This window comes from Salvelinus sp. IW2-2015, linkage group LG4q.2, assembly GCF_002910315.2.
Source record: "Salvelinus sp. IW2-2015 linkage group LG4q.2, ASM291031v2, whole genome shotgun sequence".
NCBI classification, from domain to species: Eukaryota; Metazoa; Chordata; class Actinopteri; order Salmoniformes; family Salmonidae; genus Salvelinus; species Salvelinus sp. IW2-2015.
Genome location: NC_036843.1, coordinates 1,189,998 through 1,215,148, shown reverse-complemented (window position 1 = coordinate 1,215,148; position 25,151 = coordinate 1,189,998). Strand labels below are relative to the sequence as shown.

The window sequence follows — 25,151 nt, the reverse complement described above, 5'->3', positions numbered from 1 at the left end:
ATGTATGCGTAGACCATGTATCTGATGCTGTCTGGACAAAAAGAGTATGGCATGTCATACTCAGGCTACATACAGTAAGACAGAGGGGCTGACAGCATCATGTTTCACCCGCTCGGATGCTTTCAGCCACTTGCGAATTGAAGGAAAGTTGGCAGGTGCTCTGTTCGGATGCTGGAATTATTTTMGYWWAAWMMMSSYAYGMWAKCRWKRTTTTMYAYMMYKKAWRKYYWWAAAAAACATAATGACTGGTTGTGTTCATGGCACATTACACGGTAATACATTGTTACAGTTAAATTTGTCGTAACTATAAAACCCATWAAAAAATAGGAGGTCGGGACTTCCAAATCACTAAGTCTGCCRCTGCTCATGAGGTCTCCTAAATATCTGTAAACTAGGTGGGAATCTTATGACTAAAGAGGCTTTATGAATAGCTTTTGTTTTTACCCATAKAAGTAGGAGTAAAATGTATCTATTCTCAGCATTTACGACCAATTTCCTACTCATGATTGGCCCCTTTACTCTCATGTAAAACCTTTAGCTCGACCTGACCTTGTTCTTAATTATTCATGAGTCAGTAGCTAGGTCTCCATCCAATTGGTGACAGATTTTCAGGCGAATATTCAAAAATCTGCATAAAATCAACATGCGCATTTGCTCACCAGAGAAGTTTATATGAAATTGACTTGTGGTCGATGTGCGTGATGACGCAGTGCACATAAAAATACCCTTWGCTGTTAAATTCCCATGTACCGAAAAATAAATACAAGTATATATACCCTACARGAGATTATGGACAAAAGAGCAAGTATATTTTTCAAACGACAGCCAAGCGTCAATCTTCACGTCACCAGAATAAGAACCTCGAMATTTTTTGGAAAGGAGCATCAAGCTCATCACCTTGCCCTTTTACCATCCTATTAAGTTTTGCGTTTATTTCATTAGTATCCTAATAAACAGCAAGCTTTCCCGACGAGTTGTAGTTGGACCACACGTTATCGCGTGCGTGACTCCGTTTAATTTGGTYTGGTTATTATAATCAATATTTGCYCATTAAAGCACTTCKGACATWTCTCGCATAATACATTTTAATGACACAAAAAGATCCCACCTTGGTCTAGCGTATTGTTTTCTCCACATTTGMAAAGTTTACCGACAAATGTTCTTTTTACATCAAGSCCTGTCATGACATTTTTATCCAACATGTACTTTACTCGCATAAAAAGGTTGGATGGAAACCTGGTTGGTGTGACAATTCAAATACTTGTGTCCGACTACTAGATGTACACAAGGTTTCTAGKCATCCAGGATCCAGTTTTAGTACTTGCTGCTTACTGGCAATAGCAGAACATTGGACAGACATGAACTCGTCTTAAAGAGCAACTGAAAAAGAAAAAAAACGAATTCTCTAGTTGAAAACTGCCTGTGGCATCGATGAGTCAGAAATATTTATTCTAGTCAAAATGTACTAAAGTGTAAATACGATAAWTGTTGGTCAAAGTAAATCCTAAACAGAGATTTGCGAGATTAGGAGAAAAAGTCACGGAATGAACGGTACATACATTCTTTGGGATGGTTTATTTAAATACTGCCCACATAGRCACAGCACCAAGGTAATCATCAATTCAGAACGCAGCTGCATGCAACACGATTGTAATGTTCAGCACACTGACCCGATGGCGCTAGTTAGGGACCAGCACTAAATTAGTGTACATGGGACACTAATTKAACATTTCCATAGATCCAAATTTCAATGAAATAACCTAAATCAACTATAAATTGTAGTAATTCATATAAAAATTGAAAGCATTTGAGAAAACTAAGTGTGCAACATGAAAATAGTTCCATTTACATTGTGTAATATATTGACGTCTCCAATTAGCCCCACAGATAGGTTATCCAAAGTCAAACCATGGTTGTACACCGGCCCGCTGAAGCTAATTGGCGAAATCAATTCTAAGCTACTTAAATTAAATAAATAAAAAAACAGGTTACACGGTTTCAAGTTCAATGTGTACTGTTTTTTCAGAGTGCATGCACAAACGCTTCCCACATGTGACCACACTCAAGAGACACGCACATCAAAGCATGCCTCAAAGACCCAAATCTCGTTCAGTTGCATTTCCTAATGAGGACGATTGAAACAGAGGCGAAAAATCAGTTAAGTTCAGCCCACCTTTAATGAAATACTTCCGCTTTTACCATATTGTCAGTCACTGAAGACATTCTACATTCATCTGAAAATAGCGTTCGGCTGGTCAAATGACCTTAAAAGCAAACAAGCCTCATCACCCCCAGTGGATTGATTCACTGTGCAGGTTATGTACATGTTAGTGATACAGTACATTATAGGAAAATAACCCCAAACAAACAAAATTAGTGTGAAATGATCTAAAAAAAAAAACAGCAAATTAACTTTACAAAATTGTCTTTTAAGGCTGACATCGGCAATATGATTATGAGACAAACATTATTGAAAAATTGAAAAGCTACAACAGAACCGGCCCAAGCTGGTTACCTTCCTGCAATTGTACACATTTTGCCCTGTATGATTTACATTAACATTTTAGTCAGTCATTTAACAAACGCTCTTATGCCATTATAATGACWTCTGAGCGAAAGTGACTAACGAAATCCATGGGGGGCCCCCTGGGCACGTTCCCTGTGTGTCCGATCAGTAATTCAACCATGATTACTACAAGTTTAGATTGCTGGACTAATTTAACAATCTAAACAAATGTAGGTGACATGGGCTAATTGAGTGACAGAGAAAAAATGTTGGACAACCACATTTCGAAATTACACCTTGTGTATTGTTCTATTGTAACTCTTAACACTAAGTTGAGACCCCTATCAATAAAATTGGGGTCGGGGCCCCCTAGCGGCCGCGGGGCCCTAAGCGTTCTCTTAGTGGCTAGGGCCGGCTCTGCACTACAAATAAAATCAACAGATCATTCACAAGTATTAAACTTTATTCATAACATAGCAAAAGAGACCATTACCATAGCCATCAATTAATATAAATGTACGAATTCTCCAGAAAAAAAAGACTATTTTTTTTTTGTTCAAATACCGGTCTTCCTCCCTGTAAACATTACAATAATTTATATAAAATTATCTCCCAAATTAAATCTGATTATTCATTTWAAAAAATGTTCTCCACTGGTTTGTTTGTCTTCTTAAATATAAAACAGCAGGCTGCAAAAGTTCTTAAAAGAAAGGAGGAGAATAAAATCGCTTCCTAGGAGTAGAGGTAAAAGCTTCAAGGAAAGATACGAGTCCAGTCCACGGGTGCATCTCTATAGTCTAAAGTGGATTCCTCTCCGTCTCCTTTCCTTCATCTGCATTGACATGTATTGGAAATACCCAGTAGGCACCATACCCCGCCCCCCCCCCATCCTATTTTTCAGAGCAGTTCAGATGAAGGAAAGGAGATGAAGACGCACCCCCCATGAGTTCTGACCGAGTCTGGAAGACTCCCAAGTTGATGCTGTAGTTTTGTTCAGGGTGAAAATGGCATCCGATCATAGCTTCTTCCGGCGGGTGACTGGTTTGGGGAAGATGGCCTCCAGCACTCGTTTACGTCGGAGGTTCATCCGGGGGGCTTTGTTCTCCGCCACCACCCTCCTCCTCCTCCTCCTCGTGGCACGCTCGGCCGGGCTGGGCATGGGAGAGATCAGAGCCACCTTGGCTGGGGTAGGGGACGCCGGGGCTGCTTTGGGCCTGATGGAGAGTTAGGGAGAAACAGTCATCTTGTTGTCACTTCTGGAATAAACACAGCCGAGGGAGTGGGGTAGGAGCATTCACATTGCAGATGGTGTGCTATTCTGAGGACAGATAGGGGAAGAAATRGAGAGAAAACACAGAGGGCTGTATGTCAAGAGGACTTACTTGGTTGTTCGTCTCTTGGTTGTTCTGGTTTTAGCAGCCGCCATCTCGATCTCCACATCCTCTCCTGACGAGTTCTTGTCCTGAGCAACAGGAAGATACACACAGCAGAGACCAAGCTTGAATATGACTTTGACCAACAGCAACCTGACATGTACCTAAAGACCACGTCCCAGGTCCATTTCAACCCCTAGCTCCTTCTGTGTTCACAGCTCTGAGAGGACYGGATAGTTGAGCAAAATATGGCAAAGGCACCACTAATCGTATTGGAGGGATAGGCGGAGCCACCGTCATCACCACCATGGAGGCTGTGGAGGAAAATGAAACACGGCCAGTCCTGTGTCTTGTCTAACGGTTAGTTTCAGTCTAAAGGACGTGACCAACTGACCTCGTTAGCAGGGCGTGCTGTGCGGGCGTCCGGTCGCCTGGTACGGGTAATGGGTGGCGCAGACACGTCATTCTGACCCGGCGACTCTGCTATCCTACCTGTCACAGACAGAAGGTCATGCCAAACGTAAGAGACAGCCAAAACATAAATATTCCTCTACAAAGTTTGACGTTGTGGTCCAGGCCCAGTTACTGTAATGCGCTTTGTGACAACTGCTGATGTAAAAAGCGCTTTATAAAATACATTRGTGTGATTTGATTGTGGTGAAGACGTGGAGCTCCTAACCTCTAGTTCTCCTCCGAGGTGGTGAGTAGATGAATGAGTCCCTGACAGGGCTTCCCTGGTCGGCCTCGGACACCATCATCTCCACAATCGGGGGTGGAGAGGGCGCCCGCTGACCCTGCGACTTGATACCTCTTCTATTGGCTCGCACCATCTCCGTGACGACCAAGGTCTCACCCACTTCCCGTTTGGCCTCCTCGTCGTGGAGTCTCTTGATGAGGGCGTCGGCCACAGGTGTTCCGGAGTCCACCTCCAGGGGCGTCTCCAACAGGGGCAGGTCCTCCTCCTGGTGGTTCCACAGGCGGCTCCTGGTTGGTCGACAGAACGACACAGGGGCATCTTTTGTCTTCTCAGCGGTGCCTTCGCCCCTCGTCTTCCTAAGGCTGCGGGGAGGGTCCACGGTGAACACTTCCTCTTCCTTGGTGAAGAGGGCGAGGGTCACACCCCTTCGGGTCGACTTGCGGGTCACCCTGCCTGGACTGCTGGTCTGCTTTTTGTCCTCTTCATCGTTTTGCTTCTCTTCCTCAGGGACCGCTGGCTGAGTCTGGGTGGCTGGGGTCTTGGTTCCAGTTCGGCTCTTCCTAGCACTGCGTGTAACCGACAGCGCTGACCCCTTGCTGGCTGTTTCATCCATGGCTGTTGGTTCCTCTTCGCCCTCCACCTGGGTGTTCCTGGTCCGCCGGGTTCCCGTCCTCGGAGTGGCCTTCTGTTGGGTGCGCCGTTTGGCCCGGGTGGGCTTGGAGTTGACCACAGCAGCCTCTGTGATGAGGACTGAGACCTCTTCCTCTCCTTTCCTCTCCTCCTCTCTCCGAGGCTCGGGTTCTGGCTGGCGTTCGGTTTTCCGAGCGCTCCGTCGAGGGGTGACGGGAACTCTGGAGTCCTGGCCGTGACGGCAACTCCTGGTGATCCGTCTGGGTGTGGCCGGGACCTGAGAGTCCGTCTCCATCTCAGTCTGTCCTGCCAGCCTCTCGTCACCCTCTGACCCAGGTCTCTCTGGCTCCACTGAGGTGAACGTCACCGTCTTCCTCTGCATGGTGGCCCTGCGCGTCGGGGCTTTCCTGACCTCGAAGGTTTCAGACACAGACTGGATGTTGCGAGGCTTGATGGGCTCCCTCTCCTCCTCACTTGCTGTAGAGAGCTTTGCGGTTTGAGGGGTAGCCACAACGCTTATGGCTTCTCCCTGGGCAGGTTCATGGTTGTCTGACTGGATGGGTCCTTTGCTTTCTACCTGAGGCAGAGGCTGGTCTGCAGGGACAGCGACAGGCTCCTCCATCTCTTTCTCAGCATCCAGCTCAACGACATCAGCCTTCATCTCCTCCTCTTGACTCTGAGCACACGGGACAGTCTCCTCTTCCATGGTCACTTCATCTGTTCCCTTCCTCGCTCTGCTGGGCTGCTCGTTCTCAACCAGGACGGGTGAAGGCTCTTCTGCTTCGGTTGGTTCAGCAGGGATCTCATCTGGCTCTTCTACATTGTCTACGTCAACATCATCTCCAGCTGATCTGGTTGGTTCAGTCCTGGTCAGTTCATCTTCAGCCACCGCCTCAAAGGATTCAGGCAGGACGTCTGTGACTTGAGGAACATTCTCCTCCGACAAAGCCTCAGGTCCATCAGTCTCTGCCTCCGTCCAGCTATTAAAGTTTGCCTCCAAGGTGTCCATCCCCTCCAGGATGTCTATCTCAGCCCCCTGTTCCTCCTGGGGATCAGCCTCAGCAAGGGGGATGTCCTGGTCGTCTGTGCCCAGGCAGATGACCTCCGGGTCAGCAGCAGTCAGATGCTCAGTGGGTTCTAGTGGTACCTCCAGTGGTACAGGGCCTGCATTCCCATCCTCAGCCTCCAGCATAAGAGAGAAGCTGCTGTGGGCTTCAGAGAGGGGTACCTCTGGCTCACTGCCTTCCCCCACCTCGGTTAGCGCCAGGCGGACTCCGTCTGCCTCCAGCAGCTCCAGAGGAACCAGCAGGGTGGTGGAGGGCTTCAGCTCTGTGTAGCAGACCCCCTCGTCTCCTGCTGCCCCCAGCCTGATCATCACCACCTCCCCGTCCATGTCATCCTCCACCATCTGTAGGGGAAACACACAGAGAGACGCATGAGAACTTTRATAGAGCACAATCTAGGTTAACAACCACAAAACAAGAGAGAACAGTCACCCACAGTATTTAGGTCTACACACCGCTTATATGCATGAGTTAGAATTTCATAAGACCGCTTTACTTTTAGGTCTGCCTCTGGGGTGACCAATGAGAGCACGGCTGCGTCCTGCTCCGATAGGTCAGACAGGAACTGGGGCTGTAGGGCCAGGGGGGCTCGCTGCCTCCCGTTCCCCTGCACCTCCTCGATGATCTCCACCTCACTGCCAGAGTCCTCAGCAGGGGCGTCTGACGACGACTCTTCATCCTCCGACGCAGCACTAGAGAGTTCCTCACTGTCGTTCAGGCTCACCACAGCTACAGGGAGGAGGGAAGAGATCCATCAATTACAGAGTCACTGATACAGGACAACAAAAAGTAACAAGCTATTCTGAACATTCCACACCATTATTGGTCGGTATTGGCCCGAGAGGTGCCACCTCCGCTGCCGGCCAATCAGAACACATAATCCTTTGTGATTGTAGCTTGTTCAGTTGGCCTGCGTTAGATCTCTGATCGCATGACCTAGGGTCAAGGGGTAAAGGTCACAAGCAAGAGGTCACTCACAGTGGGAGTCGGTGCCGGTGGTGTCTGACGAGGCTACAGACTTCTGGGTGGTGAGGGCCGGGGGGCCGGCTATAAGGGCAGGCTCCTCCTCCTCTACCCCGCCACACACCAGTTCACTGCACAGGGGGGAGAGGTTTAATATCAATGAATAGTTGTAAACACATACACACCCAATGCTGTTGTTGGGATGCGCTTTCACCTGTTGAAGGAGGTCCAGTTGTCAGAAGTCTCATGGATGCACGAGTGGGTCAGGGGTGTAGACGGGTCACTGCCAAATAGATGGCACTCTACAAACTCGTCCAGTTCTACAAGAGGTAGCGCGAGAGGGAGGGAAAAGGCACAAGAGAGGGGTTCAACAAGGTCATCATCATTATGCATAGGTTAAAAATCAACTGCATCGAGATCAGTCTTCTCTGTGTAAAACTCGTCTAAGCGTCATATCATATGCTGTTAGGTTTAGCTCCGTCAGCTTTTCCCACTGTGGTTATATCAGAGTTCCCTGCACTGAGCTCCACTCACAGGCCCTTTGCACATTATCAAAGTAAAAATCACTTGAAATGGTTGCGCCCTTGGCTTGTACTGTGTTGGAAGCTCTAAACTGTGCAAGACTCCCTAAAACCATTTAACGTTTTTGATCGTCTTGGGTCATTTTAACCCATCCCTTCAATTGAAAACCTCAACCTTGTGCTGGACGCACGCTCAATTTGGGTGTTCCCTTTGACTCAAGACTACTCCCAAGAGAAGAATTTAACACTATATATATATATATATATATATATTCACAGAGCTGAAACCAAGCAGGACATGAATGCAATGTTTTTAAATTTGGCCCCTGGAGCAGCTATAAATTATTCCTAGCGGAGTCCTCACAAGGGGAACCCTCACCTGCATGTTCCATGGCTTCCACTGGTTCAACTGGTGCAGTGGGTTGTGATTCATCCTCTTGAGTCTCCTCTACCACCATCGCCACCTCTGGCTTCTGGTCAAGGTTCAGTTCCTCAAACACTTCAGTGTCAGGAGTCAGTACTACTTCCTGTGTGAGCCTTGGTTCCACTACAATTTCCTCATCCTGTTTAGCCTCAGGCTCTTCTTGTTTGGGGTTGACCTCCATCTCCTCTACTTCCTGGTCTGACTCCTGATCTACAGCCACTTCCTCTTGGCTGTTGACTGGCTCTTCCTTTACTTCCTGCCCTTCCTCCACAGACTGGAGGAGAGTTGGCTCATTGGCTGTTGCGGGCTGGACTTCTGGTACTGCTGGAGTTTTGAGGTTAACCACCACTTCCTCTTCGTCTACGACTTCATTGGCTGGCTGTTTAAGCGCCTCCTCCCTCTCCAGGTCTTCAGGGAGAGGTGCATCATGGAACTCAAGGGTGGTGTCTATTGATAGGACAGAGGCCTGGCTCGTTTCCAGGCCCAGGCTGAGTCGTCCTGGCAACGTGGTTAGCACAACGACCTCTTGGCCAGAGGAGCCGCTCTCAGACTCTCCTTTCTCTGGTGAGGGCTCGCAGAACGGTGGTGGCTGGAACTTCACATGTGTCACCTTCACCTCATCCTCCTCTAACTCTTCATCATCATCCTCATCAGCAGCAACTGCAGTGTGTGATGTCCAGGCCATCAGTCCAGCCTTGGGCAGTGGGGAGCCTCTGGTCAGCAAACTAATTTCATTCTCTGTTGCGATCTGTACAAAATAACAGAAATCATTAACACACACAAGGGATAAGTATCTGAACGGTCCATGTTTGTTTACAAGAAGAAATCTCAAAATTCTAGGCGCCGGCAGGTAGCCTAGTGGTTAGAGTGTTGGGCCGGTAACCGAAAGGTTGCTAGATCGAATCCCCGAGCTGACAAGTTAAAAATCTGTCATTCCGCCCCTGAACAAGGCAGTTAACCCACTGTTACTAGGCTGCCATTGTAAATAAGAATTTGTTCTTAACCGACTTGCCTAGTTAAATAAAGGTTAAATCATAAAAAATAAAAAATAAATGTTGCTAAATGAGGCCCAGTGGTCCGGGCGTCTTACCCCATTGCTCCAGCGGAGGGGGCCTTTCTCTGGCATGGCCGTCTCCTTGATGAAGGTGATGCGGCTCTCCTTGGGGCGTGGCGGGGGGGTGACAGAGCGCCCAGGGGAGGCAGTGGGGGTGGCCATGGGGCGCAAGCTGCTCCTCAGGATGGATTGGGGGGTGAAGGCCGAGAACACGGGGCCGGATGCCGCCAGCGCTCGTGCTCGCTACGGAAAGAGAATAACCATGCAGACAGTGGCGTTCAAACAAACAAATTCATTCAAAATGGAGGAAACGTTACAATGGTACCCGACTGCAGCAGGCAGGCTCATGTCTCCGGCACAGTGGTATCCCAGACTAGTTGGAGTTAATTTCCAACCTAGCTTGAAAATCCTATAAAACTAGTGGTCACCCCCGTGCCAGTGAGCCTCAACAGTGCCTTGGAATGGATGTGAGAGCCCGTGTGACAACGGGGACAGTCGACGCCCTTCCCCTTGGTCGGTGTCTCACCTTGACCACCTGTGGGGTCTGCAGCAGACTAAGCTCTGGGGCCTTGTTGATGCTTTTTGGGGGGTTCCAGGAGGTGGCCGACCTGGGGGGCGTCAGCAGTGGCCATGAGCCCTCCGGGGAAGTGGTCTGAGAGGAGGGGTGCACCACCAGTTCTAGCAGCCTGGGGGCAGGAAGAGGAAGTTAAGAAAGCATGTCAGATGTATCAGAACCATCACGTCAAAGCCCTCTATACAATAGAGCATCTTCCATACAAGCACACACTTGAGAAACATATACATTACGAGAACTTCCACCCACATCAATATATTATTTATTAGACGCAAAAATGTCAAGTTTGGGGGTTGGCCCCGTGTCGTACCTGGACTTCCTCTTGGAGGTCATGGTGATGGGCATGCCCACGAAGGCCTCGGACAGATCCCGGGAGGGGAACAGGGGACTGGGACACAGTACCTCTGCTGTACTGGGGCTGGGTGGTGTGGAGAGTGGACAACCATTCAATGAACAGAGATACAAAACTAGTGATGGAAAACCCCATCTCTACCACTTCCCATTCACATCTTAGAGTCAAACTAAAGGATACGGGTGGGTTTGGGACAGGAACGAGCGGTCTCACCTCTTGAATGGGGAGGACTGGGGCGTGGGGTTCCCTCCCACCCACACCTCCTCGATCTTCGACAGGACATTGTTGATGAACGCTGCTCTGGTCAGCACGCTCTCATTGGCCGACCGCTTGGCGATGGTCGACAGCGGCTGTGGTCGCGACACTGTAGGAAGAACACACGAGGAAGTCAAGGGTCACGGAAAAACATACACAACACATCCGTTTTATACAAAAGGAATCAATGCATCCAAAACAGAGGCTGAAGGTCATAGTTRGTTCCACAGAATAGAAGGCTGTGACACAAACACACTTGCTCCAATCCAATTCACTTGATGGTTGAATCCGAACAGAAGTACCACCAACATCCAAGTCAAGCGTATTCTAGTCTGTTGAACACTGAACGTGTGTGTACAGAGTAGTTAATGAGAAGCTAGAAGTTGGGTGAGATCCCGTACCCTCTCGGAGGATGGTGGCGGGGTGGTGGTACGGCTTAGACCTCTCAGTGGCCAGCTTCCTCTGGACCCGAGGGAGAACTTTCCCGTACTGGTCCAGGATAGAGTTCCTCGTGTGGGTTCTCTCCTTCAACTTGGGATCCCTCTCATTCTGGAGAACCGTTATATGAACGGAATGGAAACATTTATGGAAACATACAGAAACACCGCACAATAACGCAACTGTCGTCTCAACACGACCGTAACCCATGTTGGTGTTACTTGATTTACTTATTTCTAACACTTGTATTCTTCTCATTCCAACTTTTTACAGCATTTCTAGTTGTATATTTGAGCATGATGAAGTGTATTAATGAGTTTGACTCACTTGAAGTTTATTCAAATGTAAATGTGTACGTACCACCATGTTCATCTTGAGGGTGTGGTTGAGCTGCAGGGCGGGGATGTAGTTGGCCTGCTGCAGGTAGTGCACCATCAGAAGCTCCCTGTTCTGGAGACCTCCTGTAACCTGTAGGAACCTCTCCAAGCACTCCTACACACACACACACACACATACACACACACACACACACACACACAAGGACGGGATAGGCACAACGTCTAAACACAATAACTGTCTTTTTTTATTTTTATGATGAGCATTCCGCGAGCAACGCCAGGGTTCTGGGTTTGATTCGCACCGAGGCCACCAATACCAAAATGTATGCACTCACTGTTGTAAGTCACTTTGGATACAAGCGTCCACTAAATGGCATAATATATTGCATTATATATTTAGGAAATATACACTGAACAAAAATATAAATGCAACATGTAAGTGTTGGTTCCCTGTTTCATGAGCTGAAATGAAATATAATCCATCCACCTGACAGGTGTGGCATATCAAGAAGCTGACTAAACATGATTATTACACAGGTGCACCTTGTGCTGGGGACAATAAAAGCCCACTCTAAAATGCGTGCTTTTGTCAAACAACACAATGCCAAAGATGTCTGAAGTTTTTAGGGAGCATGCAATTGGCATGCTGACTCGAGGCATGTCCACCAGAGCTGTTGCCAGAAAATGTAATGTTAATTTCTGTACCATAAGCTGCCTCCAACGTCGTTTCAGAAAATTTGGCAGCACGTCCAACCCGGCCTTACAACAGCAGACCATGTGTATGGCGTTGTGTGGGCGAGCGGTTTGCTGATGTCAACGTTGTAAACAGAGTGCCCCATGGTGGAGGTGGGGTTATGGTATGGGCAGTCATAAGCTACTGACAATGAACACAATTGATCTTGAGGCCCATTGTCATGCCACTCATTCGCCACCATCACCTCATGTTTCAGCGTGATAATGCACAGCCCCATGTCGCAAGGATCTGTACATAATTCCTGGAAGCTGAAAATGTCCCAGTTCTTCCATGGCCTGCATACTCACCAGACATGTCACCCATTGAGCATGTGTGGGATGCTCTGGATCGACAGCATGTTCCAGTTCCCGCCAATATCCAGCAATTTCGCACAGCCATTGAAGAGGAGTGAGACAACACTCCACAGGCCACAATCAATAGCCTGAACAACTTAACGTGAAGGAGATGTGTCACACTGCATGAGGCAAATGGTGGTCACACCAGATACTGACTGGTTTTCTGATTCACGCACCCACCTTTTTTTTTTTTAAGGTATCTGTGACCGACAATTCATATCTGTAATCCCAGTCATGTGAAATCCATAGATTAAGGCCTAATGAATTTATTTAAATTCACTGATTTCTTTACATGAACTGTAACTCAGTAAAATCTTTGAAATTGTTGTATTTACATTTTTTGTTCAGTATAATTTAGCTTCCTGGTTTCAGTCACCCTGTCAGAAAGGAAACCCAGGGGAACATGGCATCGTACCTGTTCAGCGAGGCCCAGGGGCAGTTTGAGCAGCTCCTTCATGAGACCCAGCTCCTGACAGGTCTCGTAGAGGAACCGTAACAACTCCTCCGCGTTCAGACGGTTGGAGTGCTGCCTCAGCAAGGCCAACGCCTCCACCAGACACCTACACACATGGAGGGGAGGAGGAGAGATCACACACACACACGTTTATGTTATCAAAACTCACAACGCAGTCACTGTTGGCAAGGATGCCAGGAAACACACCCCCACCTGTTGTGTAGCAACACGGAGAGGCAGAGTTGGGCCTGAGCAGTGGAGGAGAGAGGGGGCTTCATGACGTGGAGGTAGCGTAGGGCGACTCCGTGTTGCCCCTGGCACATTAGAGCCTGCAGGACGCGGCCGTGCTGCCAAACCCACAGGGACGGGGAGGTGGCCGGGTGCAGCAGAAGCTCCAGGGAGTTCTGGAAGGGTCAAAGGGGACAAATGGACGACTGTTTTAGCACTACCAACTATCTACCAACTAATCATTCTAGAAAATATAACAGTATACGCTGAGGGTACAAAACATCAAGACAACCTGCCCTTTCCATGACATATACTGACCAGGTGAAAGACATGATTCCTTATTTATCTCCCTGATTAAATCCGCTTCAAATCAGACTAGATGAAGGGGAGGAGACAGGTTAAAGAAGGATTTTTAAGCCTTGAGATGGATCGTGTATGTGTGCCATTCAGAGGATGAATGGGCAAGACAGAAGACGGGTAGTAGGTGCCAGGCACACCGGTTTGTTTTAAGTCCTGCAGCGCTGCTGGGTTTTCCACGCTCAACAGTTTCCCTGTGTGTATCAATAATGGTCCACCACCCAAAGGACATCCAGCCAACTTGACACAACTGTGGGAGGTTTTGGAGTCAACATAAGCCAGCATCCCTGTGGAACGCTTTCGACATCTTGCCCTGACAAATTGAGGCTGTTCTGAGGGCAAAAAGGGGAGGGAGGAGAGCCCAACTCAATATTCGGAAGGTGTTCCTAATGTTTGGTTTACTCTGTGTACATGACAAACTCCACATGGGAGTGTATGACAATGCTCATCAATTGTTGTGTGTGTGTGTGTGTGTGTACCTGGTGGTCGTGGTGGTCCAGCAGCCAGAGGCCCTGCACCAGCTTGACCAGGCCGATGGGGATTGCGAAGGCATTGGGGAAGGACTCCACAGACGCCCCGCTCTTGTTAGAGAAGTACATCACATCCAGCAGCAGGTAGATCACCTGGGGGAGGGGTTAAGGCTCAAACACACAGAAGGGGGATGTTGTGTATCACTATTCAGTGTGGTGATTCTGGCACCTGGACATTGTAGTCCAGGTGCTAGAATGTGGGTTAGGAGTGTAAGGACTGGACAAATCAAATTAAACCAACTCCCGGATATGAATATGTGGTCAAATAAGATGGACGGTGGGAAACAGAGTAGATCAGGATACGAGGGCGTGCTTAGCAGTTTCATCAATGTTTTCCAGGAGGTAAATATCAAGCAGGCCCTGTGGACAGCAGAGAAGATGATCAACAAAACCTGCGTTTGTTTGAGCTTTCGTCGTCACATTTCCACATCGGAATGTAAATTCCATGGCATCAGTCAAAGCGTCGGCTCAAGGTGGGATTGTGATCATTTTTGGGCTGTGAGTGAGTATGCCTAGGTACCAAACGCTTACGTGTAGCGTAGGGGGCGGATACTGTCCCGTCCCACCCTCGTCCCGTTTCCACAGGTCAACCAAACGAGCCCCGCATTGGGCGACCAAGCCGTCAATCATCAGGCAATCTGCACACCACTTCCCCCTGAGCAGACGCAGGTGGTTAATTCGGAAGAGCTTTCCAGAACAGTGTAATTCGCAGTATGCTTAGAACACAAAGACCGTTGACACTAATATCACAGACAAAATTATCTTCATATCCAATATTACTGTACATAACAAAATAACTGAAGTTAAACTTTTCCAGTCTTGGGTCGAGGTGTTTTACTGTTAGTTCTGAACCAGCTCTTTGCAGGTAAACGGCCTGATGTGAACAGCACTCACTTGGACAGTTGCRGCAGCTCCTCTCTGCGGACGGTGTAGTAGTTCTGGATAACTGAGTAGCTGTAGAACGGCCTGGAGATCTGCACAGCGTCCTCATCTGGTTGGGAGGGGGGGGACAATACCCACTATTATACATCTGTAACCAGTGGACATCTCTAGGGCTGCATCCGAAACSGTGCCCTATAACCTAGGAAGGCCACTACTTTTGGTGTACATGATGAAAGTGGTCTGAAGAATAGTCTCCAAAAAGGGTTCCCTGGAATATGGTCTGACCTCAACAGATGTTTGAATTGCTACAGCACACGGTCTTACCGGAGCCCTCAGGCAGGAGACCGGTCCGACAGAACCATAGGACCACCCGTGCGTACTGGGAGATGAGGCTGGACACCAGGTTCTTATTGAGGAGTCCCAGCAAACCTGCACACAGAAAATCTTTAAGATGCCCAACTCTGACACCTCATGACGTGTGAATGTGTTGAGGAGTGGAGGCCACCGACACATGCACTTGTGTGCCCCAGTCTCTCCCTCTCGAAATGTTGCTGCTCCGCTTGGTCAACGGCCAGCGCGTCGACGCACCCACCCAGCTTCCCATTGAATTGAATTTTCCCCCTACAACAATGCCCCTTGGGCTTTACCTCTCTGAGTGAGTTCCTGTGCCTCGCTGAGCAGACAGTGGAAGATGGTGCTCAGGTTCCCCAGTAGTCTCTGGCTGTGCTGCAGCAGCTGGAGGGTCTGGGGGTCCGTGAAGTTAGACGAGCTGTCAAACAGGGGAGCACCTGGGCAGAGACACGCAGTTAGGAAAGATGGAAGTCAGAAAACACATCCCAAATCTGTTGCGCCAAGAAAAGATTGGAAATCCATAAATGCTTCTAGAATTRTTTTTTTTTTTTTTTTGTATCTAAAACACAGCCACAAGTTGCTACAGTTACCAAGCAAATACGCAGCTGCGAGTATTAAATAATCTAATGTAAACCAATTCCACAAGAGCTGTGTTGACAGCCAGTGTCATACGGATCACTGTAGCAGGGAAAGAAAAACTCACATATGCCGTCCAGCTCTTCCTTGGTGTGAACCACCTTGTCCCAGGCCCACTCCAGAATGTAGCGCAGGTTCACCGCAGAGCCTGGTTGCTCTGTGAAGGCCAACAATGTTACTTTAGAGAAATCCAATCTAGTGGTACATCTCAATAACTTAAACGGGCTCCCTCTCCTCATCTCCATCTGCTTGGATGTGAGTGAACTGGGCTTGGCGAGCAAATTCTGGGCCGGCTTCCACCATTARTGTTTTCACCAGTCCTGTGTCTAACGATCAGTGTATATGTAGTAGAGGAGATGAGGAAAGGAGGCCACCGTTCAGTAGTGAGACGCAGCCAGGGTTTATCTAACTAACAGTGTGTCGGTGTGTGGTCTCACCTTCAGCGGTCCACTGTTTGATACAGCCAGTGATCAGACCTAGGGAGCTGGTCTCTACCGCCGTGGACAAGATGGCGTTTAACTGCTCCTCCTGAGCAGAGAGYGGGAGAGAGTTTGGCCCATTTACAAAACACCCTTCACCGCAGAGCTTTATCCATGACCTCGTAATGCATCCACGTGGAATTACATAGTTCCTAAACTTTTAGACTCTAGAAAGTTGGTCGGACAAACAGGAGCGACCTGTGAAAAGAGGCGGTGTCTGTACCTGAGAGAGGCTGGAGGGCTGCACGTCGGCCAGGCGAGAGGAGAGCAGGCCAGACATCAGGCAGCGGGAGTAGCCGTTTGAGATGACTTCACTGGAGCAGGGAGCAGCCTTCTTCAGGAAGCTCAGAGTCTGAGACAGGAATCACATTAACTGTTTATGCGAAGATAAAATGATACTGTACGGACTACGGATGACAATAGGATGTTTAGCCAATTTGTTATGACACACGATTATAACATCCATTGTACCTGACAACTAGGGTTAACTCACCTCTTTCTGATAGCCAGAGCAAGTTAGGTGCACGAGACCAGTGTTGAGCAAACAGGTTGCATCTGTTTCAAGGAAAAAAACAAATTAGCATGTTAAAGACATTTACAATGATCTCAATGGCTCCAAAGAGCTACAAGTATTTCCAATTACTCCAATTACAATTAGTGCAACAAATGTCTCTGAACATAGTCCTCTTCTCAACTGAAGCCTTATCCTTTATAAAACCTTTTACTGTGAGGGTGTTTAAAGCAGTGGTCGGCAACAAGCGGCCCAAAACCTTCCAACAAGTCATTTATTTTGGCCCCCCGCAAAAGCTCTTTAGTGTGGGATTTTTCATTTTTCGGCTATTTAAAAAAWAATAATAAAAAAATTAGACTGAAACCACCAGGAATCCAGCAAAAAAATTGTTTAAGAAATCTGTTCGCAAGAATTCCCACAATATAAAAATGTAATCAAGGTATGAAATTGCTTAAAAAATATATTTWAAAAAATCTCTTTTTGGGTTTAGTTTTAGTCAATTTGCAGTGTTCACATTATTATAATTATGKTCCGCTCCAACAAAATCAGCCCTGAATCTAGTTGCCTACCCCTGGTCTAAAGGCTCTTGCAGCGTGTGGGTATTTATGCGTGTGTGTGTGTAACTTGCCGAAGTTGTATGTGGTGGGTTTGAAGAACTGTTCTGGCGGGGGGCAGGTGTAGGGCAGGCCACGGCTCAGGCTGCGCTCGTGCACCAGGATGTCCAGCAGGGGGCAGGGCGACGTCATCTCCACCACCGTGTCCAATGACCACACGGCAAGGTAGGGACAGCTGCGCAGAGACTCCCCCGTTCTGACACACACAAAARCAACCATTGCTGATTTGCAAATAATTTCACATTGACATCTAACAACGTAGACTTGATTGTAAAAATCTCATCTACAATATATGTGAAAATACATGCAGAAAACATAAGTGAGAACTAATAACAACTAATCTGATTCATAAACGCCTGGCATTATGGGCAGTTGGGCACAACACGAAATTTGAGGCGGAAACCGTGGTCACATTTACATGTGGACTGTTGATGGGATATTTCGACGGCAGAATGCTACCTTAGAGAGTCGGGCATCTGTGCGTGGTACCATCGGTTTATGTCAAAGACGCCGATGTAGGTGGAGGGGTTGCCCTGTCCATAGGCCTTCACCTGCCAGCTGAAGATGGACACGCTAGTGTCTGGAGATGCAACTAACGAGGAGAGAAGGAAGCCTTAGGACTAGCAAASACCACAATGAAAAAGCAAAAACCACATTCATTCTTTCCCCCTTAGGGTCAGATGAATTAGTGCACACCGTAGAAAATTGTTACGCAACGGACAAGTTCAGGTCTCCGTTTCGGTCCGTTTGGTGTCTAGTAAGTCAATACCATCCAGGTAGGTTACTGAGAGAGTATTTTCTGGTAAATAAGACACCAATCTAATCCTAAACAGAAAGAGATGGGATGAGTTGAGATAAAATGAAGGCAGGGGTACCTTCATTCATACTTTCGTCTCGATCTGGGTGGTGTCGGAACTTCTCAATGGTCTGGCAGCTGAGCAGGCGGGTGTTGGTGGCCTGAGCCCCCAGGGGGAAGGCGGTGCTGCTCAGCTCCTGACTGTACCGCTCCTCACAGTACTCCAGACCCTAGGAGGAGGGAGGGAGAGGTAACGATGGAACGTTTAAAAGGTCTCAAAGCAGTGCATTTTAATATGTCCAAGTAAAAAAGGAGTATGGTTGTGATTAGGAATAACAGGTGACTAAATTAAATCTTTAGGACTGAGAAAGCCCCAGAGAGACTTTGAAACAGTCACYCTTTTGGGCTTTAAAAGCATGTTACCAGTCCAAATACTTGACCCAAAGCATTCGGTTGACAGTCCACACTGAGTCTTTCCCAAACAAAGGGGGCATTGAACAGAAGTTGGACCCAGCGCGATCCGCGGCTGGACGCGGGAATAGCTCCTTATTTCATTTAGAAAGACTACGATCCTTGAGGTGAACAATTCTGTATCCATTGGGGGCTCGAAAGAGACCAGAACAGATGGGCCATTTACCAATTACACAGAATAGATCTAGACAATAAGGCTGTGTTTACACAGGCAGCCCAATTCTGATCGTTTCCCTGTAATTGGGCAAAATAACAAACTTGGGTTACTTGAATAAACTCAGCCTAAGAAGGTAGCTAAGTAAAAACCTAGAAGACGGTTGATATTACGGTTACCTCATAGAATATCTTCCCTGAGGCCAGACACTTCCTCTCACTGAAGGCCAGCTGGAGCAGGTGGAGGCTGACCCCGTCCCCTTCACTAGAGAGAAACAAAATGWACAAAAATTGAAAATAAAACAATTAGCGTAATTTCCCCAAATCTGAAACCCTTATTCAAGGTTTCAAAGACCTTGAATGAGAATAGACGACCCGTCCTATTGGGGGAGGACGCAGTGCTGTGGGTTGGCAGCGCACTACATTGCTGCCTGCCATAAAATGAGGGACAGTGTCTGACAGACCAAACAACCTGTCCTCTATGCAATTATTATTATTTTTTTAATATAATTTTAAAAAATTATTTTACCCCCTTTTTTCTCCCCAATTTCGTGGTATCCAATTGGTAGTAGTTACAGTCTTGTCGCTGCAACTCCCGTACAGACTTGGGAGAGGCGAAGGTCGAGAGCCATGCGTTCTCCGAAACACAACCCAACCGCACTGCTTCTTGACACAACGCACATCCAACCCGGAAGCCAGCCGCACCAATGTGTCGGAGGAAACACCGTTCAACTGGCGACCTGGTCAGCGTGCACTGCGCCCGGCCCGACACAGGAGTCGCTAGTGCGCGATGAGCCAAGGATATCCCTGCCGGCCAAACCCTCCCCTAACCAGGACGACGCTGGGCCAATTGTGCGCCACCCAATGGGCCTCCTGGTCACGGCCGGCTGCGACAGAGCCCGGGCTTYAACCCAGYATCTCTGYTGGCACAGCTAGCACTGCCTTAGACCACRGAGCAACKCGGGAGGCCTATGCCATTGTTATTTTGACCCTTGATTATTGCTGTTACTATTGTCCCGTTGACAATATTGATGATTATTAATATTATAATTATGTTAATATTGTAAATTAGTACTCTTTGGCAATATATACACTACCATTCAAAAGTTTGGGGACACTTAGAAATGTCCTTGTTTTTGAAAGAGAAACACTTTTTTTCTCCATTAAAATATCAGAAATACAGTGTAGACATTGTTATTAATGTTGTAAAATATTATTGTTGCTGGAAACAGCAGATTTTTTAAATGGAATATCTACATAGTGGGCCTCTGTACGCCTATGTAAATATTACATTGAAAAAATCTGCCATTTCCATCTACAATAGTCACTTAACACTGTATTTGTGATCAATTTGATGTTATATTAAATGGACAAAAAAAAAGATTTTATTTCATAAACAAGGACATTTTTTTTTTAAATTTAATTTTACCCCCTTTTCTCCCCAATTTTCGTGGTATCCAATCGCTAGAAATTACTATCTTGTCTCATCGCTACAACTCCCGTACGGGCTCGGGAGAGACGAAGGTCGAAAGCCATGTGTCCTCCGAAGCACAACCCAACCAAGCCGCACTGCTTCTTAACACAGCGCGCCTCCAACCCGGAAGCCAGACGCACCAATGTGTCGGAGGAAACACCGTGCACCTGGCCCCCTCGGTTAGCGCGCACTGCGCCCGGCCCGCCACAGGAGTCGCTGGAGCGCGATGAGACAAGGATATCCCTACCGGCCAAACCCTCCCTAACCCGGACGACGCTAGGCCAATTGTGCGTCGCCCCACGGACCTCCCGGTCGCGGCCGGCTGCGACAGAGCCTGGGCGCGAACCTAGAGACTCTGGTGGCGCAGCTAGCGCTGCGATGCAGTGCCCTAGACCACTGCACCACCCGGGAGGCCCAACAAGGACATTTCTAAGTGACCCCAACCTTTTGAATGGTAGTGTACATTTTATGTAATGCCAATAAAGCAAATTGAGAGAGGGTGTATTAAAAGGCAGCAAATACACCAAGTCATGTATTTGCAAGAGGTGGTTAATACTGTATGGGTATTAATGCAAAAATAAAGGCAAATCCTGAGTTGAACAGTGTGATGTGAGCGCAGTGTACCACGGCTGCATTTACCGGACTGAGGCTAAGTTTGCATACAAGCAGTGAAATGCGGAGCTTCCACTGATCTAGTACTCTCAGACATGTGAACACCAAAGGGGCTGGGAACCCACATTTTTAGTTCACCTTTATTTAACCAGGTAGGCCAGTTGAGAACAAGTTCTCATTTACAACTGTGACCTGGCCAAGATAAAGCAAAGCAGTGTGACACAAACACAGAGTTACACATGGAATGAACAAACGTACAGTCAATAACACAATAGGAAAAAATCTATATACAGTGTGTGCAAATGAGGTAAGATTAGGGAGGTAAGGCAATAAATAGGCCGTAGTGGCGAAGTAATTACAATTTAGCAATTTACACCGGAGTGATGTGTGTGCAGAAGATGAATGTGCAAGTCGAGATGCTGGGGTGCAAAGGAGCAAAAATAAATAAATAATAATAATAATAATAATAAAAATAATAATAATAATATGGGGATGAGGTAGTTGGATGGGCTATTTACAGATGAGCTACGTACAGGTGCAATGATCTGTGAGCTGCTCTGACAGCTGATGCTTAAAGTTAGTGAGGGAGATGAGTCTCCAGCTTCGTGATTTTTGCAATTCGTTCCAGTCATTGGCAGCAGAGAACTGAAGGAAAGGCGGCCAAATGAGGAATGCTTTGGGGGTGACCAGTAAAATATACTGCTGGAGCACGTGCTACGGGTGGGTGCTGCTATGGTGACCAGTGAGCTGAGATAAGGTGGGCTTTACCTAGAAAAGACTTATAGATGACCTGGAGCCAGTGGGTTTGGCGACGAATATGAAGCGAGGGCCAGCCAACAGGTCGTATATGGGGCTTTGGTGACAAAACGGATAGCACTGTGATAGACTACATCAATTTGTTGAGTAGAATGTTGGAGGCTATTTTGTAAACGACATCGCCGAAGTCAAGGATCGGTAGGATAGTCAGTTTTACAAGGGTATGTTTGGCAGCATAAGTGAAGGATGCTTTGTTGCGAAATAGGAAGCCGATTCTAGATTACATTTTGGATTGGAGATGCTAAATGTGAGTCTGAAAGGAGAGTTTACAGTCTAACCAGACACCTAGGTATGTGTAGTTGTCCACATATTCTAAGTCAGAAATGTCCAGAGTAGTGATGCTGGACGGGCGGGCAGGTGCGGGCAGCGATCGGTTGAAGAGCATGCATTTAGTTTTACTTGCATTTAAGAGCAGTTGGAGGCCACGGAAGGAGAGTTGTATGGCATTGAAGCTCGTCTGGAGGTTAGTTAACAAGGTGTCCAAGGAAGGGCCAGAAGTATACAGAATGGTGTCGTCTGCGTAGAGGTGGATCAGAGAATCACCAGCAGCAAGAGCAACATCATTGACATATACAAAGAAAAGAGTTGGCCCGAGAATTGAACCCATTGGCACCCCCATAGAGACTACCAGAGGTCCGGACAACAGGCCTTCCGATTTGACACACTGAACTCTATCAGAGAAGTAGTTGGTGAACCAGGCGAGGCAGTCATTTAAGAAACCAAGGCTGTTGAGTCTGCTGATAAGAGTGTGGTAATTGACAGAGTCGAAAGCCTTGGCCAGGTCGATGAATACGGCTGCACAGTATTGTCTTTTGTCGATGGCGGTTATGATATCGTTTAGGACCTTGAGCGTGGCTGAGGTGCACCCATGACCAGCTCGGAAACCAGATTGCATAGCGGAGAAGGTACGGTGGGATTTGAAATGGTCGGTGATCTGTTTGTTAACTTGGCTTTCGAAGACTTTAGAAAGGCAGGGTAGGATAGATATAGGTCTGTAACAGTTTGGATCTAGAGTGTCTCCCCCATTGAAGAGGGGGATGACCGGGTGCAGCTTTCCAATCTTTGGGGATCTCAGATGATACGAAAGAGAGGTTAAACAGGCAAGTAATAGGGGCTGCAACAATTGCGGCGAATAATTTTAGAAAGAGAGGGTCCAGATTGTCAAGCCCAGCTGATTGGAGTTGAAACTGTTCCATCAGCTCCATTGTGCCGGGCAAGTGAAAACAAGCACACCTTTTTTGAAATACACATCTGGTGTGTGCAGTACACACTACGACCCCTTCCTAGAGGCCTCGAGCTTTGCGGCCCAGGCAGGCAGGCAGACCGGCAGGTGGAGAGGGAAGGAGAACTTACTGGTCCTGGGCAGACTGGACAGCCCACAGGTAGCAGCAGTTACGGGGGTCGTTCTCTGGCTCCTGGAAGGTGAAGGCGTACACTGGCACCCTTCCGCCCTCCAGCTGAGAGTGATACCTGGGGGAGAACACAGAGGCCATCAGACCAACCCACACAGCTACATCTGTGGCTTTCCCATCACGTCATCACTGGGTCGTCAACTCACTCCTTCTTGAGCGTCTTCATGTTCCAGAGTTGCAGGTATCCGTCGGAGAAGCCCACGGCCAGCTGGTTGGTGCGAGGGATGTACTGCAGGGCCGTGGCCCCCGTGCCCGTGGGGCTGCTCAGCTGCAGACAGAGGTGTCTCCCCTGGCGCGTCTCCTGCTCYCGCAGCCGGGGGATTTCAGCCGGGGACTTAGTCACTACCTCCAGGTCTGGAGAGGATGGATGTTAGAGATGGAGAAAAAAAAAACGAAGACACATTGAACACTCTCACACAATCTTCAGAGGGACTGCTGTCCAGTACAGTTTAGGTTATGTAAAGTTAAGCACACACACACGCAAAGGCTGACCTGAGGCCTCCAGCTCGCTCTGGCTGCAGGACAGGTCATCCAGACACAGGTCCACCAGGAGGACGTGTCCCAGGTCCGTGACCACAGCTGCCACACCAAAGAACCAGCGCAGGCTTTGGTGGAGGTGCTGTGTGCTGGCACTGGCCCCGCCATAACTCACCAGGGGCTCGATGGCCGTGATCTGCCAATCAACACATTAGCAGTTAGTCAGCCGACGTCACAATCAATCAAATCAACCGGTTGATGAAAGCGAAAGGAGTGGAGGGTGAGAGAGAAAATGAAAGAGACAGGAAGATGAGAGCACTCACCCTGCCCGGTACGACCACGGCCTTGACCACTCGGGAGATGCCCAGGTCGTAGAGACACAGCATGCTACCCTGGGCCTCCTCCAGGCACACCAGCAGCCCCGTCCTCTTCAGCCAGGAGAAGTCCCTGGCCGCCAGCACGCCTGGGGGGTGCTCCCCCTCGCCGCTAAAGCAGTAGGCGGACAGACGCTCACCCGTCACCGCATGGARCACCTCCAGCTGGGGCCCACATGCCAGCCAGGCCAGCCCGCTGCGACCTGCTCCCAGGGAGAGGGGGGCACGTCAGTGAGGAAGCAGACAGGCTGGTTGACAGTTTATTATAGAACCCCTCCATTTATAAACATGATACTSCATGCTTGGTTTCATTTGTATGATATGAAGACTGAAGAATGCAGGAATGCAAAAGGAGATGGCTAAAGCGTAGACAGGAAACCCAAACTTTRTTMGGGTTGTTGTGAAGTTTGGGAATTYAGGGTGCCGACGGTACAGGCCTAATTCGTGACRATGCCATACTTCCATCCTCTCCAGCAGGGTCAGATGGTGAGCGATGGCCGCCGTGCAGACACACGTCGACTTACCGATGGTGAACTTCCCGCGCAGCACAGAGTCCAGGGTGATCTCATCCTCCCCCAGAGCATCTACAGTCACCCTCGGGAAACGCAGCAGGCTGCTGGTGACCTGGGCAGCCAGGTCACGCATGTTCACTCACTGCACACAAAACATGACAGCGTTACGTACACAAACAAACAAAACATTTAACATTACTTTTGCAATTCTTTAGAAAGTACTTCGTATTGTCCAAACTTTGTGGATGTGACACATACGGGTGTCAAAACCTACAGGGTTCTCGTTGCTTTCTACAGTAGCACCACGCTCCAAGGTTTAGCAACTAAACTCAAATCAGACAATAAGAGAGTGAAAACTGTTTCTCTGTAAGCCTACACTAGGTTTTTATCTTTGGGGCTATTGGAGGGGACTCGGGGAGGGGGGACAAGAGAGGTCTTTCAGCGGAGTTATGGTTCCCAGTTGTCAACGGTTTGGGCTCTGGGCCTGCTGGAGTAACAGCTGCAGCCAGCAKGAGTGTCTGTGCACATGTCCTTGTCTTGGTGCTGAGTAACATGTTGACAGATGTGAATCTAGTAGKCCATTGCCATCCAGTATCATATACAAGTTTGAGCTTTGAGGATGATTCAAACGCTCCTACATGGCATGTTGCTCTGTGTTAACTTTTCACCATGGTTAACRGTTTACCCACTTCATTCCCCATGACAGAAAATGTTATCTTGGGGACCTATCGTAG

The 25,151-nt window shown here is 48.1% G+C and overlaps 1 protein-coding gene across 1 annotated transcript in view; it reads right to left on the bottom strand.

Annotated features, from left to right (window-relative positions):
• Window positions 1-1,556: 1,556 nt before the first annotated feature.
• LOC111963117 (protein ELYS) overlaps window positions 1,557-25,151 on the bottom strand; it is a 27,878-nt gene continuing 4,283 nt past the window's right edge. The window contains exons 2-36 of the mRNA XM_023986347.2: window positions 24,430-24,559; window positions 23,855-24,108; window positions 23,547-23,727; window positions 23,201-23,408; window positions 22,996-23,112; window positions 18,921-19,005; window positions 18,196-18,346; window positions 17,780-17,912; window positions 17,335-17,516; window positions 16,689-16,750; window positions 16,419-16,547; window positions 16,154-16,244; window positions 15,784-15,873; window positions 15,377-15,517; window positions 15,054-15,158; window positions 14,742-14,838; window positions 14,379-14,502; window positions 14,151-14,207; window positions 13,797-13,940; window positions 12,946-13,136; window positions 12,694-12,838; window positions 11,212-11,343; window positions 10,815-10,962; window positions 10,372-10,522; window positions 10,117-10,224; window positions 9,759-9,918; window positions 9,269-9,475; window positions 8,134-8,926; window positions 7,448-7,553; window positions 7,249-7,364; window positions 6,767-6,999; window positions 4,559-6,614; window positions 4,274-4,371; window positions 3,889-3,968; window positions 1,557-3,720 (exon numbers count right to left, since the gene is read on the bottom strand). Coding sequence (XP_023842115.1) covers window positions 3,522-3,720; window positions 3,889-3,968; window positions 4,274-4,371; window positions 4,559-6,614; window positions 6,767-6,999; window positions 7,249-7,364; window positions 7,448-7,553; window positions 8,134-8,926; window positions 9,269-9,475; window positions 9,759-9,918; window positions 10,117-10,224; window positions 10,372-10,522; window positions 10,815-10,962; window positions 11,212-11,343; window positions 12,694-12,838; window positions 12,946-13,136; window positions 13,797-13,940; window positions 14,151-14,207; window positions 14,379-14,502; window positions 14,742-14,838; window positions 15,054-15,158; window positions 15,377-15,517; window positions 15,784-15,873; window positions 16,154-16,244; window positions 16,419-16,547; window positions 16,689-16,750; window positions 17,335-17,516; window positions 17,780-17,912; window positions 18,196-18,346; window positions 18,921-19,005; window positions 22,996-23,112; window positions 23,201-23,408; window positions 23,547-23,727; window positions 23,855-24,108; window positions 24,430-24,550 — 7,395 coding nt within the window. The 5' untranslated portion in view covers window positions 24,551-24,559 and the 3' untranslated portion in view covers window positions 1,557-3,521. The remainder of the gene's footprint in view (window positions 3,721-3,888; window positions 3,969-4,273; window positions 4,372-4,558; window positions 6,615-6,766; window positions 7,000-7,248; window positions 7,365-7,447; window positions 7,554-8,133; window positions 8,927-9,268; window positions 9,476-9,758; window positions 9,919-10,116; window positions 10,225-10,371; window positions 10,523-10,814; window positions 10,963-11,211; window positions 11,344-12,693; window positions 12,839-12,945; window positions 13,137-13,796; window positions 13,941-14,150; window positions 14,208-14,378; window positions 14,503-14,741; window positions 14,839-15,053; window positions 15,159-15,376; window positions 15,518-15,783; window positions 15,874-16,153; window positions 16,245-16,418; window positions 16,548-16,688; window positions 16,751-17,334; window positions 17,517-17,779; window positions 17,913-18,195; window positions 18,347-18,920; window positions 19,006-22,995; window positions 23,113-23,200; window positions 23,409-23,546; window positions 23,728-23,854; window positions 24,109-24,429; window positions 24,560-25,151) is intronic.